This window comes from Quercus robur, chromosome 8 (assembly GCF_932294415.1).
Source record: "Quercus robur chromosome 8, dhQueRobu3.1, whole genome shotgun sequence".
In the NCBI taxonomy this organism is placed as follows: Eukaryota; Viridiplantae; Streptophyta; class Magnoliopsida; order Fagales; family Fagaceae; genus Quercus; species Quercus robur.
Genome location: NC_065541.1, coordinates 63029443 through 63052097, shown reverse-complemented (window position 1 = coordinate 63052097; position 22655 = coordinate 63029443). Strand labels below are relative to the sequence as shown.

General features: G+C 35.4%; 1 protein-coding gene across 16 annotated transcripts in view; it reads right to left on the bottom strand.

Annotated features, from left to right (window-relative positions):
- LOC126697563 (protein HESO1-like) overlaps positions 1-22655 on the bottom strand; it is a 50787-nt gene that overhangs the window by 10860 nt on the left and 17272 nt on the right. For 6 of the 16 annotated variants that reach the window (XM_050394606.1, XM_050394601.1, XM_050394605.1 and 3 more), the window contains exons 5-11: positions 5467-5568; positions 5038-5104; positions 3535-3695; positions 3122-3223; positions 2796-2989; positions 1272-1362; positions 714-764 (exon numbers count right to left, since the gene is read on the bottom strand). In XM_050394606.1, coding sequence (XP_050250563.1) covers positions 714-764; positions 1272-1362; positions 2796-2989; positions 3122-3223; positions 3535-3695; positions 5038-5104; positions 5467-5568 — 768 coding nt within the window. The other 10 variants (XM_050394612.1, XM_050394610.1, XM_050394611.1 and 7 more) reach the window with 8 other exon arrangements.

The following is a 22655-nucleotide window of genomic DNA, read 5'->3' as shown; positions in this document are numbered from 1 at the left end:
CAAACAATTGTGACAGTTTTAATGGCTAATACAGTCTTCCACAATCAACCTGAAATCATAACTAAAAGAAAATCAAAATGGATTAAAAGATCCAAATACTTTTTCCAGTACTAATCACACAATAGCAGTAATAATTTATATGGCAATTTCAACAAAATATTCTGTGACATTCAAGCTACAACTTTTTTCTGAATTCACTGCAGCTCCATTATGGGCATCATCTCCACAAAGCTGAGCAGAAACATCATTTATGGCAGAATTCAACTGCAAATGCTTCTCAGTTTTCTGGTTCATGTATTCACGAATTACACAACCAATGCAGTATCAATGCATTGTAAACATCATAAATGACACATCTAAAACAATATCAATCACAGTTAAAAGACGCTGAAATACAAGTTAACATAAACAATTGTAAAGTGTTTACTTTTCATGAAGGTTCCAATGCAGCAAAGATACAAATCCAAAAGCTTATTCATGCACAATAATCATACAACTCAAGCCTAGCCCAGGCCCTAGAATGTGTTGCCTAACAACCTAATAGAGAGAATTATACATTTCTTTTATTCTTGTTTTTCTAATGAAACCAATCATGAGTAGTCCTCTTGTTTAACTAAAAAACTTTACTTTCAAAAACCAAACACATTAACAAGCATGCAGACACTGATATTGAGTAACTTTTAAGGATTGCAAATGCAGAAACAGGTTCTCACATCTGAATCATCAAAAAACTTCTTCCTCAGATCGCTAGCTGCCTTGCTTAACTGCAAAAAGTAAAATCTGGATATATCAGTTCATGTCATCAGAACTTTGGCCAAATATATTAGTGAAAAAAAAATGCCTCTGAGCTGTTGCTTGGATAAGCAGTATATAAAACACATCATAGCCGAAAAGTGAACTTCTAGCAAGGTCCAATCCATTAATTACTGATGCATCACATGCTTAATTGGACCAAATAACTATATACATTAACCCATCTTGTGAAAGTAAAACTTAAGTGAAAAATCTTTACCCTATAGGCTCAAAAATAAGATTATTAACATCAATGCGTCAAAAAACACATACACCACTCTGCTTAAATCGAACCTAATGGAAACACAGACACCCAATACTCCCAATACGAAACTATCAACAAATATACTTGCACTATTTGGTCTTCCACCAAATAAATCATATTTTAAATCACATAAATTGATAAGGAAACATAGACACCCAACACCAAATAGGTTGGGTTTTAGTAAGATATATAAAGCTAAATAATCCAACAATACCTCGGGTGCATACATGTAGCCTAGTGTCCCAGCTGCCAAGCCTCCCAACAAAAGGCCACCAACTAAGACACTTGATGTTCCAGTATCTCCACTGCACTTGCACAAAATAGAAAGTGATTAGAAAAAAAAAATCTTTCCAAAATGAGAAGTAGCTAAGATTCTTTAACAGGAAAAAACAGAAACCTCAACAGGAAGTGAAAGAAGATTAATTGTTAACTGCATCAAATATAAGTGTTGCATCTGCAACGTGTTTAAATCTTTTTCTTTTGTTTTTTAAGTTAACATATAACACAGAAACTCATTTTTAAATTTCTTCTCCTTTCATCTACTTTCTTAGCAACCAAACAAATAAATAGCCTACAAACAACAACCACCCAGGTCCCATAATCAACAGAACAAAGAAGCAATTAACAATATTCCCTAGATGCCCCCTTCAAACCCAACAAATCTGTTCCCCATCTCCCAAAAGATAATTAAATTAGAGGTATCACCCTGATGGTATACCTTTAAAACAAGGAACTACTATGTGCTTTATTTTGTGACACTTACCTCCTTAGTAGTTAGCTCCGTGAAGCATTTTTGCTACCTCAGAATTTTACCTATTGGGAAGAATTGAAGGAAAAGAATGATATACCCTTTTATGCCATTTGAATGGAGAGAAATCAAATAAGGATTGAAGGAGAAAATTTGAGTGAAATCAGAAATATGAGCGTAGCACGATCTGTTTCTTCAATTCTCGTAATAAGCAATGTTGCCACATCAATGATTCCTTTTAACGGACATGCATCATACAGCTAACCAGAAGGGATGTAAGTGTCACAATTCACAAATAGAGCACATGGTAGTTCCATGTTAACATTTGTAATTTACCCCAACGAAAAAAAAGAAAAAAAAAAGAAAAAAGAAATCCAAAAAAAGGACTATACCCCCATCCCTTTTCCTCTTCCCCACCCTTCCCCACCTGAACACAATAAACTATTCATGACCCCAAAAACAGATCTTCAAGTCATGCAGAAATGTCCCTGTATGCTTTAAACTTTATGTGGATCTTAAAAATATGCCACAACAAAAAATGCATCAAACTGGTTAATAGAAACATAATTTTGTCAAAGCATCAATAATCATTACAAATCTTTCCATGTTTTCAAGATCTAAAATAGGCCAAAATCAATGTGGGTGCCCACATTTGCCCATTTTGAGATTTGTGTATCAATATGTGTGTGCCTGTGTTCCACAGCCCATCGGGAGTTACAATGCACTTAGATTATAGCAATTTTAGAAAAACCTTTACCAGTTAAGGATTGATAACCTCAGTAAGAAACTGTAAATAAATCACATAAGTCAATCTGCTTCTCTGAGTTGATTTGGCAGGGGGCAGCATATAATATTCAACAATTTATTTGGGGAAACATCAAAATACCTGGGTGCCATTAAACTTTCAAAAGAAACAACGAACTATACTGTAAAAAGCCATTTGAATAATCAAAAACTAGTGAAACCTATCCATCAGATTTTGGTCTTCACCTGTGCTGGCCTTGATTGTGACGTGCTCTAATTTCCAGGGATACTTGTGGTCGAACAAGTGTGGCAAGCAGAGAATCCAGATTCTGATCTGCTGAAATAACCCTACTCATCTCAAATGCTTCAAATATTCTCGTCAATCCACTCTTGCTAACAGCCCTTGCAGAATTTTCTTTCTGCTCAAAAGGATCCTCAATCTAACCGGCCATCAACAGTGCCAATAACAAAATCAGTAGCAGTGGCAGCAGTAATAATTGTACTGTTGAAGTGTCAAAGTGAGAGCTGACAATAATGTGCATGTGTGTAGAGAAAGAGAGAAAGAGAGTTACCAATATCGCATCAGAATTGTCTGGCCATCTTCTTCTGCTCTCACACTTTCCTGTATAGGTACAAATTCCTAACTTTGAGGCCTCGAATTCTTTTTCAGAAAACTGCACCCCCCCACCCACCAAAAAAGAAAAAAGAAAAAAAACCTCAAATCAATAGCATTAGGTAGTACATATGATGCCATAGCAACCATCCCTTAAGATACGGGGAAGATAGCAGGCAAACTTCAACAAACTATTATAAGAAAAGGGCAGTATATAAACATCTGGTACATAATCAAATTTTAAAATAAATTTACAATCCAAATATATAGTGTTAATCGCATAATTCACAGGACAAATATATCTTGAAATTTGATGAACACCATATAAATGTCTACAACCAAGATTATTTATTAAGGTAGAAAGATGATTACCTTTGCAAGGAACGAAATGAAAAGTTCAGACAAAGAACTGTGATTAACTCGTCTGGATTTTAACCTTCTTATGTTATCAGCACAAGCTTTAGCAATATTTCTCTCTGCAACAGTTATCAGACCTGCATCAGCAATTTTTCTCTCTGCAACAGTTCTCAGACCTGCATGAGGCATGTTGAAATACAGGTTCCATGACTATATGCCTCCTTAGTCAACTGCTATTTTGATTCAACAGATTATTTAGATAGGTAAGTCTTTTTAGTGATAGTCTCGAGTTCTACAGACAAACATGATTAACCCAAAAACGAAAGCGCTCAACCCAGCAATGCAAATCAAAGACTAAAGGCATAAGAGAATAGGATCCCTTGAAGTAACATTCACACCCCCCCCACCCCCCAAAAAAAAAAAAAAAAAAATTGTTTTAGAGAACCTGTCATGAACTTAAAATAATGCATCTATCCCACACATCTATTACAACCAAGTTGGTAAATCGTCCAATAAATCAAAATCCTCCTATTTTGGATTCAGAGCTATGTCACTATAACTTCCAGAAACCCCAAAAAAGAATGGTTGCAATCCAACACCATTAATTGAACTCATATTTTTGCCTCTTTCATTTTCCAAATGTTCTGTTTTGCTAGGTAGATGATTTCTCTCAAATGCTATGTTTCAATTACATCTTTGGCACATGTAGATAATCAGTTTGATTTATACCGTCTACATATATTCTAGAAGAAAGAATGAACATTGGTTAATCAATGTTTTCATTAATTCCTCATGATTTGGTGCCATTCTGTACTCCCAACAACCGTCACATGGGTCATATGGTTAACACAATCTTTACAACTACATATTTTGTTACCAAAGAACATTAAATTTAACAAAAAATTCAAATTCAATAGAGATGAGATTTATGAGAAGACAATCTAATGCTAGATGGTTCCTCTTCCAAGTAAACTGCATCCTTGAATTACCATTTGCCTCTCTTTCAAGAATACTAGCATTATTATTAGTATCTAAGCCTCGGTTACCCTAGTATTCTGCCAAACCAATCATATGGCTTTGATAATAGAAGAGGAAACAAAAACCCCAGTTCCATGATCTTTGGACCACACCACTAAAGTGTAAATGTGGCAGTATAAAATTTAGAAACACCAAACCCAAACATAGAGAGAAAGAACATGATTCATATGAACCTGGGACATAGGAATATTTTCCTTAGAACCTAGTTGACCTGATCCTATGTCATGTCTTTAGACAATGCTACTATAAGTGTAAGGCAAACAAAATAGTCTTTTAAAACACACACACACACAAAAAAAAAAAAAAAAAAACTGCAAATTGGCATTCTAAATCACCCCCCCAATAAATTAACAGCATACACAATAGAAAAGAAATTAATATTTTTGGAGAAAAGAGTACCAACTCAGCTTATGGCTCAACCACTGTAAGAATCCAAAACGACATAGATGTTTTGTGCTAAAGATTAAAGATGAAAATTACCTTGAACATCAGCAACATTTCCTTCATATATATCTTTAAGAGGTGGAAAAATTGGAGGCTCACATGTCTGAAAGAAAACAGTGAGAATGAAAATTAAATCTTCCTACCACTTTTCAGAATTGGATCAGTAAATTTCAAAATGCATGGAAGCAAGACAAGAAACCAGACGAACTCAAGAATATATATACATAAATCAAAATATGTAGGTAGGAAGAAGAACATATCCCTGCATCTCATAACATGATAACATATTTTAATCATAAAAGGAACAAGACTCATGCAACAGGAAAATACTCCTTTTTTTTAATTAGCATTAAGCAAACCAAGTCCAAAGCAAACATCTTGCATGCATGACATGGAGCAGCAAGTAAATCTCCTCAAATTTTAACCCTTTTATAATTTATACAAGAAATAATTATAAGGAATTACCTGAAAATGGAATATCACAAGCAAAGTAAGAGAGTATGAATTGAAAGTCTCACTTTTTGGAGTTGCATCATTTATATCATGTGCTTTAGCCCATTCCTTGACCTACACATACCAGAAAGAATGCATCAAATACTATAACTTATCCCACAACAGCAAGTATCAAATTGCTACAAGAACATACCAGTAAAACCATGTCACGAAAGCGCCCATCTATCTCACTGATCCACAAAAAGATTTTGGACTTTATTTGGCCTATAAAGTTATCAATTGATATATCACAAAAGATATTGTGGCTACTCTCGCATTTTAGAATTGGAACTCTTGCATCGATTAATTGCACCATCTGCCATCGACCTGCAGATCAAAACTGTTATAAAATGAAGAAAGAGGCATTGTAATGAAGACTAATCAAACGAAGAAGAACAATGTTGAACCTGTAAAAATTAAGTAAGCTTGCATTACATCATGCATTATGCTTCTTTCGCTTTTTTGTTGGGGAGTAAATACTTTGGGAAACCTCAAATTAAGTAATTAATATAACATATAGGGATGCCACTTAACCCAAAAGCTTAAACTTATGAGTTTGGGCTTAACTATGTTATATTAACCACTCACTCTTCTTCTTATTATTTAACTAGCTCTGAACCCGCGCATTGCGTGTGATAATCATTTTTATGGTTGTTTTATTATTTTTTTTTTTTTTTTACAATTTAAACTAATTTAATAGAGAATAATGTATTTCATAATCATATTCTTATTTATTATAAGAATAATCATAAATGTAATATAAGAACAAGCATAAATCATAAATATAAAGTTTGTTGTACCAGAATGAAAACAATATTCAAAAGGCAAGTTAATGAAAATATTCATTTTTTAATAAAAGTTATTTATAACATTTTGTGAATCATTAAAAAGAATATAAAATTTGGAAATTATTCTTTTAGTTTTAAACAAACTTTCTCAAACCTTATTTTTTCTGCCTACAATCCAAAATATAGAAAAAAGTAACTAAGAAAACTAATAAACTTAACAATGATTAATTGGACCAATTAGGAAAAACAATTTATTATTGATAATCTATTAAGGTTATTTTCTTTGCAGAAATAGTAATTTCATCCACCCAAAACATATTATCAAATAAAAAATTATTAGCAAAATCTAAGAATTAAATTTTTATATATGCATTGTTATAAAATAATAATAACAATTAAAGTAAAATTTCAAAAGCTAAAATTTGTCACCCATCTGATTATATTCGTTTGGCTAACCTTTGCTTTTTTCTAAATAAATGGCATTATAGAGTACTTCTAATACAACTATTAAGAGTACTTTATCTACCACAAATGATTAAAAAATAAACAAAAACTAGTAAAGTCTCATAGTTTAACATCTAAATTGTGCACTATAAAAAATCATGTTGTGTAATAGAATAAATACCAAATTACAATAAATACCAAATTATCCAAATCATGCTATGTAATAGAAAAATATTATATTTTTATATGCTATATTTAATTCTTTATAACTCAATAGAATAAAATTTAACAATCAAAGAGAGAGAAAAAAAAAAAAAAAAAAACTAAATTGCATTAACCTAAAGTAGAATTTTAAAGAATATAAAAAATTATCAACCTAAAGTAGAGATACAACAAAAATAAAAAAATCCACCAAAAAATTGAGAGAGAGAGAGAGAGAGAACCATTTGTTTTTGTGAGGGAAAACTATGCATAGAGTGGAAGAGACTATGACAAATTTATAGTAAGAAGTTGTGAATAAGAAGAGACAAAAATAAAGGAAGATGAAGAAAAAAAGGAAGAATGATATTAATGTAGAGGGTAGTGGGGAGATGAAAATGTAAGGAAGGGAGAAAGGCTAGAGAAGTGTAAATATTAAAAAATTAATGTTAAAAACAATTATAGGAAAATTGAAAAGGAAAAAGATAATGACGTGAACATTGATGTGACTCAACTAGAGTGTAGCAACAATAAATGCTACGCTTCAGCTTTTAGATATATATATATATATATATATATAGATTTTTATATGCTATATTTAATTCTTTATAACTCAATAGGATAAATTTAACAATCAAAGAGAAAAAAAAAAAATTAAAAACAAAACTAAATCGCATTAACCTAAAGTAGAGTTTTAAAGAATATAAAAAATTATCAATTTAAAGTAGAGATACAAGAAAAATAAAAAATCCACCAAAAAATTGAGAGAGAGAGAGAGAGAGAACTTTTTTTTTTTTTTTTTTTTTTGTGAGGGAAAACTATGCATAGAATGGAAGAGATTGTGATAAATTTATAGTAAGAAGTTGTGAATAAGAAGAGACAAAAATAAAGGAAGATGAAGAAAAAAAGGAAGAATGATATTAATGTAGAGGGTAGTGGGAAGATGAAAAAGTAAGAGAGGGAGAAAGGTTGGAGAAGTGTAAATATTAAAAAAATTAATGTTAAAAAAAATTATAGGAAAATTGAAAAGGAAAAAGATAATGACGTGAACACGATTTAATTAGAGTATAACAATAATAAATGCTACGTTTCAGCTTTTAGATATATATATTTATATATATATATATATATAGATGTGAGACTCCACTCACACGTGTATCCCCAACACTTTCATAATAAAAAGGTAAAACTGAATTTAAAACTTCAAAGAAAACTTCTAGAGTTTGAAAAGGCAATACAAATAGAGACAGGGACGGAACTAGGATTCAAAGTCGAGGGGAGCAAATATAATTTTCTTGAGAGGGGCAAATATAATTTTTCATGGACTTATTTTCTAAAATCTTAAATATATACCTATTATTTAATATTTTAAAAAAATTTGGGGGGCACAGCCCCCCTCTTCTTCAACGTAGTTCCGTCCCTGAATAGAGAAGGCCAATTTGATTAAGCATACATATACCCAGGGGTCTAAATTTTCAAAGATTATAGAGAGACCACTCTGATACCATCGAGTCCGTGTCTTCACAATTTCCAAAAGCATTTTCTTTTCCAAAAATGGATCCAATAAAGACATAAGAACACGCATGAGGATTGAGGAATGATATAAATTTTGAAAAAAAAAAAGAAAGTTCATTATTAATACTGTTAGTTTACTATTTACGGCTGCAATGTCCAATATAATGGAATGATATACTCCCAAATGTCATATAACAGCCACTCATAGAATCTAGCACATATTTCTTTTCAAAAAAGAATTGTGCACATTTTCAATTAAAAACTTGAAAAATGGCCATGAGTGTCTGCTGTATAACATAATTACAAACTACAGAGACACTTCCAAACAGCCTAACTTTCAGAACTGGTCTGCACGCTAGGTAAAGTTTTACTAAATTCTGGAAGAAAAATAGCAAAAGGTGAAGATGCTGCACTGACTGAAGTTTCCCAATTTGCACTTTATATAAATTAAAGACTTTACAGTTCATGTCCAGCTTTATGCATGCATGCATGCATGCATGCATGCATACATACATACATACATATATATATATATATATATATATATATTGTTTAAGATAAGTTCCAGGATTCATAAATACTTTTGGTCCATATCATTAAATGTCCCAATTGTGAGAACATGTGTTTCAAGACATGCACTGGAAACATGCAATTACAATAAAGCAATAATAAAAGTAAACAAATGGGCGAGAGAGATTATAGAATATGAGAACCATGCATTTTCTGAAACTTCTATGCCTAAGTGACAGAATACAAGCATCCAAGAGAGAGAGAAGGAAAAAAAATGCTCAAACTCAAAGCAAATTACCTATCAAAGATTTTTCCAAATCTTCAAGTAGTTCTATTTTGCGGTCATTTTCAATTTGTAAAATATATCTACCCCTGGTTAAATTGATGGAAATATCCACGTCACCCCATTTTGTCAACAGCTCGGACACAAATGACCCAAATGGCTCCACTGCTACACCTGTTTGAGCCAGGACATTAATTTATGTTGTTAATAATAATAAAAAATTAACAAATGGCAAGCATTATTCCTCATGTAAATAAGACATAAAAATTCATGATGACTGAACAAATAAAATGCAGAGAAAAAAAAAAAACCAAAAAGAAAATTTACATAATCTGATGATCTTTACTATAGGTTACTTCTCTCGGATTGAGGAAACAAAAAGAGACAAATGAGGCCAAATATTTATATGGTGCTAAAAACCTAAAGAAGTCATTGTAGAATGAAACTTCCTCTTTTCCTTTTTGTTTGGTTAAGATAGCTTGACCCCGGTTAATTAATTCAATTTATCCAAGTTGATTAATTAGGTTCAATTGCATGCAAATCGTGGAGGCACCAACAAATCACCAAATAAATGAATATGCAGCGGAAAATAAATTAACACGGTGATTTGTAGACAAATAGGAAAAACTTCTCGCAATGCGAAAACCCCATCAGGTGATTCGCCACTCTCAAGAATCCACTAATCAATAATCAAGCGGTTCCAAGTATAGGGAATCTTACCACTACCCTGGCCTATCCCAAAATACCAACCTACAATTGAATCTTCCCTTCAATACCCAATTGAACTTGATCTTGTAGTAGCCTTCTTTCGCTTGATGCACAAATTTCCAATCTTTGACTAACCCTTTGCAAGAATCCTAGTACGTAACTAACTCCAGCAACTTGAATGATGTTGTTGGCTGTAAAGTTCTTCACTTCATCAACAATAAAGATCATGAAGCACTTGGTTACAAAACCTATAGCGTACAAACACAGTAGCTTCTCACAGAGAAAATAAATCTCTGTCTCTGTATTCATATGTGACAGCTCTTAAAATAAGCCTTATATATGTCTAAGGTTGTGAGAAAAGAAAACCTACACAAATACATAAGCTTGGGCCGAATTTCAAACCTGGAAATTTTGAAATCGTAATTCTCAATAGATTGAGGATGTGTCGAGCCATCTATCGAGCTTCATATTAAGTCTTGATAGCAGTCATCTGTCGAGACTTAATGAACAGCTTTTCTTCACTTGTTTCTTGGACCAATCTTCATGTCTTTTAATACGAACACTTGATATGCTTGAAAAACATATTTCTTGATGTATTAAACCCAACTTAGATCTACCCAATTACAAGTAAAGTGCATTTTATCAAAGGATTAGCCAATTTACATAAAATATGACACTTAACACTTTTTTCTACGGGGACCAAACTACAACAACTCTAGCCCAACCATCCCGTATCACGTCAGAAAGGATGGATCCCCTTTAAGGAATTCCTATCTATATGCACATGGAGATGAAGCTTCCTCACTAAGACCAACATTCAAAAGAACTCAGGTTCCAAGAAAAAAAAAATGTTGTTAGGACATATGTGTTTCACATGTTAAGAACATATGTCATGATGTTATGTAATTAGCTTATCTTTTGACAAAACGCACTTTACTTGTATTTGGATAGATTTAGGATGCGTTTAAATACTTCAAGAAACCATGTTTCAAGATTAAGTATTGAAGCCTTCAAGTCTGTTCAAGAAAACAAGTTGATAGTGCAAATTCATTAAAACTCGACAGCTGCATCTATCGAGCTTAAGAAAGTTGTTCAAAGTTCGGTGTGCTCGACAGCTGCTCGACACCTCCTATCTGTCGAGGTTTAAGATTTTTAGAATTCAAATATGATTTTCTTGGGATCCGTGAATGTGTCTTTGGGATTTCTTTTCTCCTAACCCTAAACATATAAAAGGATTGTCTTAAGGGTCGTCAAACAGTTCACAAGTTGCACAAGCATTGAGCAAACTCTGTTCAAGCAAATTGTGACTGGAGACAAAGTTCTTACCCTAGTTCATCTCTTTCTCTTGAAGAAGTTGTTGTGTATGTGCACCATAGGGTTCTGTGACCAAGTATTTTCTTGATCTTCATCGTGTGGATGAACTGAAGAACTTTACAACCAACAACCTTCTTAGTTGGTGATTGAAGTCGTGTACTGGGATCCGCACAATTGGTTAGTCACGTACTTGGGAGTCGTGCATCAGAAAGGGGAACTGTCACTTCAGAACAAGTCCAATTGGGTATTGGGGTAAAGGTTTAACTGTAGGTTGGTAAAGTACTTATGATTCTTTTACTTGTAACCGCTTGTTGTGATAATAGTGGAGTTTCGGGAGTGGTGACCTGAAAATCACCCGGTGGGATTTTTGCCGTTAGGTTTTCCCCATTCATAAACAAATCACCGTGCTATTTATTTTCCGCTGCATAATTAGTTTATTGGTGATTTGTTTGTGCTACCACATATTTGCATGATAAATTGATTAATTAATTTTTATCATAAGGGGTCATTTAGTTTGTGGCCTATCAAGTGGTATCAGAGCAGACACACTCTGATTAGGGTTTAATCTTTGCTGTGTTGATCCATTGACCCCTGTTTGTCATGGATAGAGGACAGTCTTTAATCATACCTCCTTTATTTGATGACACTAATTATGCATACTGGAAAGTACGCATGAGAGCTTTCTTGCAGTCTCTAGATGAGAAAGTGTGGCAAGCTGTGGAGATAGGCTAGACTAAGCCTACAGAAGCACCAGCCGACTGGGATGATGCCAAGATTAAGGCGGCAAACTTCAACAGCAGAGCATTGAATGTATTATTCAGTGCAGTCACCAATGAGGAGTTCAAGAAGATATCCTCAATTGAAACTGCCAAGGAGGCTTGGACCATCCTCCAGACAACCTATGAGGGTACAAAAGCTGTAAAAGATTCAAAACTTCAGAGGCTCACTACAAGCTTTGAAGAGATAAAAATGGAGGAGGATGAGTCTTTCGATGAGTTCTATGCCAAGCTAAAGGACATAGTGAACTCAGCCTTCAATTTTGGGGAAACCATTCTTGAACCCAAGATTGTAAGGAAGGTGCTCAGATCTCTACCTGAGAGATTTCATGCCAAGATCACGGCAATAGAGGAATCAAAGGATATTGATAAGATTCCTTTGACTGAGCTGGTTGGAAACTTGCAGACCTACGAGCTAGGGTTAACAAGGATTGGCAAGACGAGTAACGGCAAGAGCATGGCACTGAAGGCCAAGAGCAGTGAGACAGATGAGTCTTCTGATGATGAAGATTCCAAGATGAAGTCCTACATCATCAGGCAGTTCAAGAAGTTTATGAAGAACGCAAATGGAAAGGGTTTCGACAAGGATCGCAGGCAATCCAATTCTTTTCAGTTTAAAGGACAAGACAAAGGGAAGAAGGATGCTAAGGAAGGTGGTTAGTACACTGTTCCCGCATGACCTAAGTGCTTTGGCTATCAAGGCTTCGATCACATGAAAAATGAGTGTCCTACATATCTCAAAAGCATTGGGAAGAGCAAGGCACTTGCTATTACCCTGAGTGACACCAAGCCTGAGGATGATTCCGACAATGAGGATGATGGAATCTTAAATGCCTTCACGGCCACTGTTGATCCTACTGATGGGATTGTTGAAGATGTGGTTGAAGAGGAGGAATTGGTGGAATCTAAATTTGAGAAGATGGATGATCAAGATGACATCCATACAGCCTATGAGAAGTTGTACAAGCTTTTTGAGAAGCATGAGAAACTATATAAGCTAACCACCAAGAAGCTCAGTAATGTGGAACTTGATCGTGAGGAGCTTTCCACAAAGTTTGATGAAACTAATCAGACTATTGGAGCACTGAGGTTCGAGAACAATTTCTTGGCTGAGAAGACCAAGAAGCTTGAAGCGGAGCTGTTTCAAGTCAGAGCTCAATTGGAGAGGACTTCAAGTGCAAAGCTTGATGATATGCTCAGCATTCAGAAATCTGCTTCAGATCGAACAGGTTTAGGGTATGGTCTTTCTTCCTCTAATACTGTTTCTACTAGTACTACTGTTTTTGTTTCTCTTACTAGTAATGTTAAAATTGAGAATAATGAGATTAAAACTGAATTAACTAGTGAGAACATAGACAAGGGTAAATCTATCTTAGGAGCACCCCCTAAACTTGAGAAGAAAGATGTTAAAAACCCTAGGGCTAAGAAGGCTAACTCTCAAAGCCTAAACAAAAGAAGCAGCATCTCTATCATCATTGTGGAGCTGCCAGTCACACTCGACCAAATTGCTACAAGTGGCTTGCCACTCAACAGAAAAACGGCATGATAGCATCTGGGAACCAGAATCAGCTTCAATCCTCTCTTGCTCCCCTTGGAGATCTTCTCAAAGCCCTCATGTTCCTTTCGAACTTGAACGGTTTTTCCACCTCACCGCCGGTTCAAGGGTTTAATCAAAGGAAAGGTTCTTTCAGGGTGTGGAAGGAAAAGGGCTCCAAGTGATTCTGTCACTTTTCTCTCTCTCTCTCTTTTTGTTTTTGTGTGTGCATTACTTTTGTGTTTTGCTTTCAAGTTTGAGTCAGTCTAGTTTTTATACTTTGGTTGTTTAACATGTTTTTGTTTGGTTATTTTTCAGTTTTGCTTTGTTTTGTTTTTCATATAAAAATTAAAAAAAAAATTGAAAAAATCAGAAAAATACAAAAACAATGTGTGTTTTGTATACATTGGTACTTGTGTACCTTGGATGGCCATTGAAACAAAGTCTTCTAAACTTTGTATCATTTGTAGCTTAGATGAGCATCTCTATGCACAACTAAGCAGGTGAGCTTTATGGCTCGTGTTTGTGATGAGTAAGATTAAGTTGTCTCTAATACTTAACACTCATATCACTCTTTTTGATGGGAAGGACTAGAAAATCCTAAGAGAAAGGCATAAATAACTATCTCACCACTGTTGCCCGCCAATTATAATATGACACATGTATGCTTCAGCATAGCAAAAGTGCAGTGTCAATGACATTTGTGTACTTAGGCATAGAAAAATTGGAATGTCAAATATCATTGGGTATTTCTTTTCTCTCTCTAATATGCCCATGCATGATATGCTTAAAAGAAAAATATGCAAAGAAAAATCAAAAGCAAAAAGATCAAAAATGCTTTAAATATAATTGCAAGCGTGTATTCTAGGAGATGTGGGAGTTATAGGATGTACCTCGAAGGTGATAGTCTCCATCAAGCAGTTATGATTGTGTGTGAGTTAAAGTGATTTTCTCATATCTCAAATCGTCATAACATGTATACACTTATGCAATCTTGCAATGTTTTTCACACACAACACGCTATATTCTTTGCTATTCTTGATACATGTGCAGGTACAATGTGATTTGGCCATCACAAGGTTTTACATGTGTTAATGTATGCTCACTAAACTGTCTTGACTTGTTTTTGAAATATAAAATTGGTTAGACTTGTTTAGTATGTGTGTGTGTTTCTTTTTGAAGATCCATGTGCTTAAAATTTTTATTGAGAGATGATTTTGAGAGCTTAATATGTTGATTGGATCATTGGTTGAGTTGCATGTTGGATTGCATTCATGTCTGTGTTTTTCACATCTCGAAAAACTGGTTTTAAATGCTGGCTCGACACCTCCTCGATACCTCCTCGATACCTTGCTGTCTGTCGAGCTTCTTCAACTTTTTCTAATCACAATCCCGATAGCTTCTCGATACCTGGTGGATCGATCGAGAATGGCTCTGCATCCTCGATAGCTTCTCGACACCTGGTGGATCGATCAAGCTTCTATTCTTGGTTCTGTTGGGTTGTTCCTCGAGACCTCCTCGATACCTCAGCTATCGACGACCTTTTTCTCGACACCTCCTCGACAGATATCTCGATACCTCTCGATACCTGCATCTGTCGAGATTTACTGCTGGCACTATTTAAGCTCCCTGTGCGATCCGGAACTCATTTCACTCGATCTCTCTCTCGATACTTCTCTGATTTCTCTCCCAAACTCTCTCATCTCACTCCCTTAACTGTTCCTCAAGGTTTCTTCAAGCTTTTTCAAGTTTTTCTTCACTTGGTAAGCTTATAATCCTTTCATATTCATGTATTTCATGTTTTGAAACCTAGGTTTTGGGGTTTTTGAAAAATTTTGGGGTTTTTCAAAATTGATGAGTTATTTTTGAAATTTTGGGATGGGTTTTCACTTAAATGAGCTTAAAACCTCATACATTGCATCACATTAGCATTATAATGGTATTGTCATGCATTTAGATATGTGCTATCTGTTTGTGTGCTAATAGGTTTGGATTGGGCTGAGCCCATGATGCAATTTCTTTTGCATGTTACATGTTCATGCATTTCCCATGCATACGTACTCTCTTTTCAATATAATTGTTATATTTGAAATTGCTTGGGCCTTTTCTGATTGTCTTTCTTTTCTCTCCCTCTCTTTCTGTTTATGTTAGTCGTGTCTTCATCATCTGATCCTACTCTATCTCATATCCGGTTCCGTGATGATGATGCCTTCAAGGCCTTTTCGGAGAACTTTTCTAGACGAGGCATTCATTCGGAACGCCAAGTCGTTCTGTCGGACTTTGCCGACACCGACCTTCCCTCTGTCATTCACAGAAGGGGATGAGAGTCACTGTGTGACGTCCCGGTCACCTGTCTTCTCGTGCTTATCCAGGAGTTTTACTCCAACAGGCATCAGATTGATCGGTCAGTACCTCTTTTCTTCACTCGCGTTCGAGGTATGCGCATTCCTATCACACCGCAACTTGTTGCGGATGTGCTTCGAGTCCCTAGGATAGAGTTTCCTGACTATCCTAGTTGTGAGCGTCTGAGGACTGTGTCCAGGGATGAGCTCATGTCTGCTTTTTGTGAGCGCCCTTCTGCTTGGGGTGAGCGTCTGTTTACACCATGTCGACCTTTTGCTAAAGGTCCTAGATTCATGAACATGGTGATGACCTTTGTTTTGTATCCACTCTCTCACTATAACTCTATTACAGAGCCTCGTGCTCGATTTTTGTTATCTCTTCTTGAGCATCTTACTATAGATTTCCGTTCTCATTTTATTCTGTCTATTATAGATGTTCATCTAGATTCGGCGTCCCGTGATAAGCCCATCTTTCCTTCTGCTATCACGAGGATCTTATGCCATTTTTCCGTTCCTTTTCCCTCTTTTGACCATTTCACCGTTATGTGTGCCATAGATTACACTACCGTTAAACGTAGCGAGGCCCAGCTTCGGTCACGGCAGTTGGATTCAGCAGCTCCTCCCTCCCGTTCAGCTCCATCTCGTTCTGCTCCATCCACATCCGCTCCTCCCTCTTCTTCGGGCGATGTGACTTTAGGAGACATCATGGCGCAGCTACAGCGCATGGATGCTCGCCTAGATACACTCTCTACGGAGTTGTATCAGGTGAACGTCCGTGTCGGTCGTATTGCACGGCGATAGGCGTCCATGGGTGGTTTTGCTCCTGAGGCTACTCCTTCACCACTTTCTCCCATGGCTTCTGATTCTGAGGATGAGGATGATGATGATAGTGATGACGATGATGCTTCGGATGATGCTGATGGAGATGCTAGCTCTACTGATGAGATGTCTACTTGACACTCTTACCCTTTGTCACTCGTGACAAAAAGGGGGAGTAGTTTTGGATATGAGAGTAGTCATTCTTAGGGGGAGAGTTAGTATAAGACCATTTTGTTAAGGGGAGTGTTGATATTTTTAGGGATGTAGTGAGGTTAGTATGTATCTTTTTTTTCTTTCTTTTTAGATACATTACTCTTGTACATGAGGTCTTGTGACCATTTATAGACATACATTGTACTTATCTCTTTCTTTATATTGATGTATGTTTTTCTTTCACCTACCCCTTCATATGTTGTTTCTTTTCTCCCTTAATATACATGTTTCTTATACTTGTATGCAATCTATTATTTCTGTTTCACACAAAGATGCCTTGATGAGTTTTGTTTAAAGTGTTTCAGAAATACAGGTTGTCAAAGTCTACTTGCCATAAACTCTCTTCTTGCAAAGTTTTTCAAGAGTTTGTGTTAGGATAGATTTTATTGTATTCAACAAGTGAATATGAGTTGAGTGTTTTATGACTTCTCTCATATGTTCAGTTGTTTGTTGTGATTTTGTCACGGATTGCCAAAGGGGGAGATTGTTAGGACATATGTGTTTCACATGTTAGGACATATATGTTTCACATGTTAAGAACATATGTCATGATGTTATGTAATTGGCTTATCCTTTGACAAAACACATTTTACTTGTATTTGGGTAGATTTAGGATGTATTTAAATACTTCAAGAAACCATGTTTCAAGATCAAGTATTGAAGCCTTCAAGTCTGTTCAAGAAAACAAGTTGATAGTGCAAATTCATTAAAGCTCGACAGCTGGCTCGACAGCTGCATCTATTGAGCTTAAGAAAGCTGTTCAAAGTTCGGTGTGCTTGACACCTGCTCGACACCTCCTATCTGTCGAGGTTTAAGATTTTCAGAATTCAAATCTGATTTTCTTGGGATCGGTGAATGTGTCTTTGGGCTTTCTTTTCTCCTAACCCTAGACATATAAAAGGATTGTTTTAAGAGTCGTCAAACAGTTCACAAGTTGCACAAGTATTGAGCAAACTCTGTTCAAGCAAATTGTGACCGGAGACGAAGTTCTTGCCTTAGTTCATCTCTTTCTCTTGAAGAAGTTGCTGTATATGTGCACCATAGGGTTTTGTGACCAAGCATCTTCTTGATCTTCATCGTGTGGATGAACTGAAGAACTTTGCAACCAACAACCTTCTTAGTTGGTGATTGAAGTCGCGTACTGGGATTCGCGCAATTGGTTAGTCACGTACTTGGGAGTCGTGCATCAGAAAGGGGAACTGTCACTACAGAATAAGTCTAATTGGGTATTGGGGTAAGGGTTCAACTGTAGGTTGGTAAGGTACTTGGGATTCCTTTACTTGTAATTGCTTGTTGTGATAATAGTGGAGTTTCGGGAGTGATGACCTGAAAATCACACGGTAGGGTTTTTGCCGTTAGGTTTTCCCCATTCGTAAACAAATCACCGTGTTATTTATTTTCCGCTGCATAATTAGTTTATTGGTGATTTGTTTGTACTACCACGCATTTGCATGATAAATTGATTAATTAATTTCTATCACAAGGGGTCATTCAGTTTGTGGCCTATCAAATGTCATCGAGATAGAATTTCAAGATAATTTGAAACAAGTTTTGTTTATAACATAGTAGACATATAGGTCGGGAATTCTAAATATGCAACTTAAGTTCCTCAAGGACTTTCAAGATTGGGAGCGAGAAGGGGTGAAGGATAAAAAGATTGCTTAATTTGGACTCCAAATGGGAAAGGGTGTATTTGAGAGCATTTTAACTTAGACCTATTTGAAGTGATAATATGTGGTTTGATGCCTATTGCCAAGTTTAGAATTGATTGCATTTGAAGTGGGATGGATTATTTGACTTCATGTTTAAAGGGGCATTGCCTCAATTAAGAACACTTTTTATGCTTGAAGGATGAAATGCAGGTAACAATGAACTACAGAAAGCAAATAAATTATAATTTAAGGAACTATGTACAAGGACAAAACTTTTAGTAAAATCAGATGCCATTGGATTCCAAGTAACTAGGTTATTCATGATCACACCAAACCTGATTCCAAACAAAGCAATTCAGAGTCTAATTATGCAGAGCAGTGAACATATCATAGTCTAAGTAAACATTCTAAACATCCAATCAAATCAAAGAAAATGCATTATGGATCAAACAGAACTGACAACTAAAAAATTAAATCAAACTAAAGTAAACTTGCATAAACAAGATTAAATTGAGTAACAAGATTACAAGAAAGCCCTTACAAGCATGAACACCTTCTAAGCCCTATGAACTACGAGAGAATCTCCTAAGGAACTAATATTACAAGGAATGATATGGCCTCTGTATAAGCAATTTTGTCAGTGAATAATGGTGTCCTTTTCTAGAGAATCAACCCTCATTTATACTTGAGGCTTGATGAAAATTGACAGCTGTTCCTTCCAAGTGTCTTTCTTTCCCTGAGCTTGAAAAACACTTGTCGCAATATTGGATGCTACTTTGTAACTTTTAAAACCTGCATCTATGCCACTTACCTCTATTTCATACACTTTATATGGGTCAATAACTGCCATGGGATCTGCTACATTTGCCCCCAGGTCAATTTCCATGTACCCGTGCCTTCACAGGTTTAACTTCCCTATTGTGCCACTTGGAATGTCCTTAGCAAGCCAGGAAAATTTGAATTAATACCAGCAAGGAGGTCTAGTGTATGATCCTATTATGAGAGTTTGAGACGTGTGTATCTGCATTCCCTTGGAAAGGTGTGTGGGAGTAGCAAGGTACCTCATAAGGTGGCTTTCTTTGTGTGGACAACAACCTGGGATAATCATGTTAAGAGGAAGATGGTGGGTTTTAATGAGTGTATAATGTGCAAGTGTAGTTGTGGTACTTTGCATTTATAGCATTTGGAGTGATATGGATGATGCCAAGGTGGGTGATAGACTTGATGTTTTCATGGAGACGAGCGTTTGGTTGATCAAAACTGGCTGTGTGGCAAGCTAGTCCTCATTATATTATGTGGACCATTTGGAGAGAGAGAAACAATAGGACTTTTGAAGATGCAGAGAAATCGACGCGGGATATTAAGAGTAGTTTTATGAGAACTTTGTTTGAATATCGCACTATGATTGAGGGGGTTTCATGTAACTATTTAGTTGATTTTTTGGACCATATGGCTGTCCATTTGTAATTTTTTTAACGAAACTCGTCATTATGAGCTCTCCTTTCATATAATAAAATATCTTATTTATTGAAAAATAAAAAGTTCGAAGAGCCAGGAGAAGAAGGTGCTTAATTTTCCAAATAAAAAGAAAAGTCATTTAATTATTAGTCGCATAAAACCAATCACTCACACTCATGCTCAAAAAACCCTCCAATGTGCAACGCCACCTGCAGAACTATATTGCCAGCTGACAGCTCCCTCTTCACATTCTAAGACCCAACCAAGTATCCAATAGATACGGGCCAAACGGTATGTGCTAGTGTAAATATTAGTGAGTTCAAAACTACAGCATTTCAACATCTTAAAGAAAACCATGGCCACTAGGTTAAATTTGATAAAAAAATCCCCCCAATGTACCATGGCCAGTGATGATATATGGTCATCTCAGAGCAAATACCATAGGTTAAATTTTATCAAATGCTCCCCCCGCCCTCTACACAAAGCCCACAACCCAAACAGGTTGAACAGCTGCCATGATTCTTTGGCATGCTTTCTTACTAAATATATATCGTAGATCAATTAATGGCAACTAGAACACACCTTAAATGCCACCTAACAGCCCATTGAATCGGAAATGTTTTTTACAAGTCAACTATATGTTTTTTCATAGTATGAAAGTCGACCAGTATCACAATTCCAGAGATCAAAAAGCTTCCCTTTTTTAACATGAGCGGTGAACTCTTCCAATGGATGGATCTGTGCATAAATTTTTATGGGATATAGAATGGAATTCTTCCATTCCCACCAACTTATATCTTCAATTGCAAATCATGGAAGTTTTACTGATTTTAATTATAAAATTTAAAAAAAAAAAAAAAAAAATCTTTTGACAGAACCATGAAAGTACAAATTACCTCCCAAACTTGGCACAGATTTAACAACACTTCGTAGTTCCTTAATGACTTGATCCCGTGTCCGCCAATCCTCGTTCTTGGGCTTGAGCACTTCAAGTATTTCCTTGAGTATATGCTCCAATGTACTATTGGCACTCATTTTTATTTCTGAAAAAAGATTAGTGATGCAGATCAATTTGTCAAAATTCAAGTGCAATAATGGCAAATAACACAAGGTAGAAACCGTTAAAGACACACCTGAAAATGGTAACACCTTATTCCAATATGAAGAATTTCATCAAAGCAAAGACTCAAAGTCCCTTGGTGCCAACCATAAATTAAGCTTTGAGTATTGCTCATAAAGTTAAGATGTAAGTCGTATATCACTTTGTCACTATAGCAAAGTTCATTGCATCTAACATATACTTTAGATTTATAGAATGAAAAATAACATTACACATAGATTTGGGGATGATCATACTAAGTCTGATCATGTAAAACATATACTGAGGACAAATGAACTAACAAGAATTTTAACGCAAAGACCCCTATTTCCTCATTTTCAATTCATCAACTAAAAACACATTACTTAAAAACCCATAAACAAATCAAATAAAATAACTGTACCAAAAAAAAAACGAAACAAAACAAAACCCCACATCAAAAAATTGCTTATTAATATCAAAAGTCATTAAACTAACAACAAATAGATACACAAATCTTTCAGATTGTTATATACACCAGAGCAAAAATATATATACTATATCAGAATCATCATCAACAAAACCATTACCTGAAAGCTTGACTGAGACTTTTTTCTACCAATTTTACTAGGAATAGGTCTAGGACTCCCAAGGAATCCTAAGCTACGCTATCAGATTGCCTTTTATAAGGCAAACCAAGTTGAGAACTTTATTTACAATAATATATTAGTACATAGTACATACCATGATATAGTTGTAGAGTGTATAGTAGAAGGGCTTTGCTTAGTGAGAGGGGTTTTTTTTCGGGCTTTTGTGGGACGTTTAACGAGGTACGGAAAAGGAAAAGGTGGGTAACAAAGAAGAATATTTGTTGGGTTGTCCACACTCTCCTCCTCAGTCATTGGTGGACTTGAAAATAATGACTTTGATCAAACGAAGACTTCGATTTTGATGATGGTAGGAGACTTGGGAGTGAAGTTTTGGTCTTCACCACCCCTCATTCTCATTGTACTATCCTTGCTTTTTCTTTTGCATGGCATTTGATAATAATGTCGGTGCAGAATCAAGTAGCCAGTAGCTACTTGCCATGCCTATTTCCCTTTCTTCCATTTTTTTATATTTTTTTATATATAAGATAGAAATTCTATTATAGCATAATCTAAATGTATATGTCTATAAAATTTCCTCCTAAAGACTTGAACTCCATCCCTTACCCTCCTTTGCATAAGCATTTATACTTATGGAGTGACCATCATATCAAAGGTGTGCAGAGGTTCCTTTCCTCCTTTAGTACTTCTCAGTCCGCACACTCTAAAGAAAAACAGAGTCGTGGGATTATAAAGGACAATTTTCCTAATCTTAGTAAATCAGACACTTATCATCTAATGCTTTTTATTTATTTATTTATTTATTTTTGTTGGGACACATGATTTCGCGTTTATTATTGTCTATAGAAGTGTGGGAATGAATACCGTCACTATCTCCAAGAGGCTAAACTGTCACAGTACCACCTTCTTTAATTTACAATTG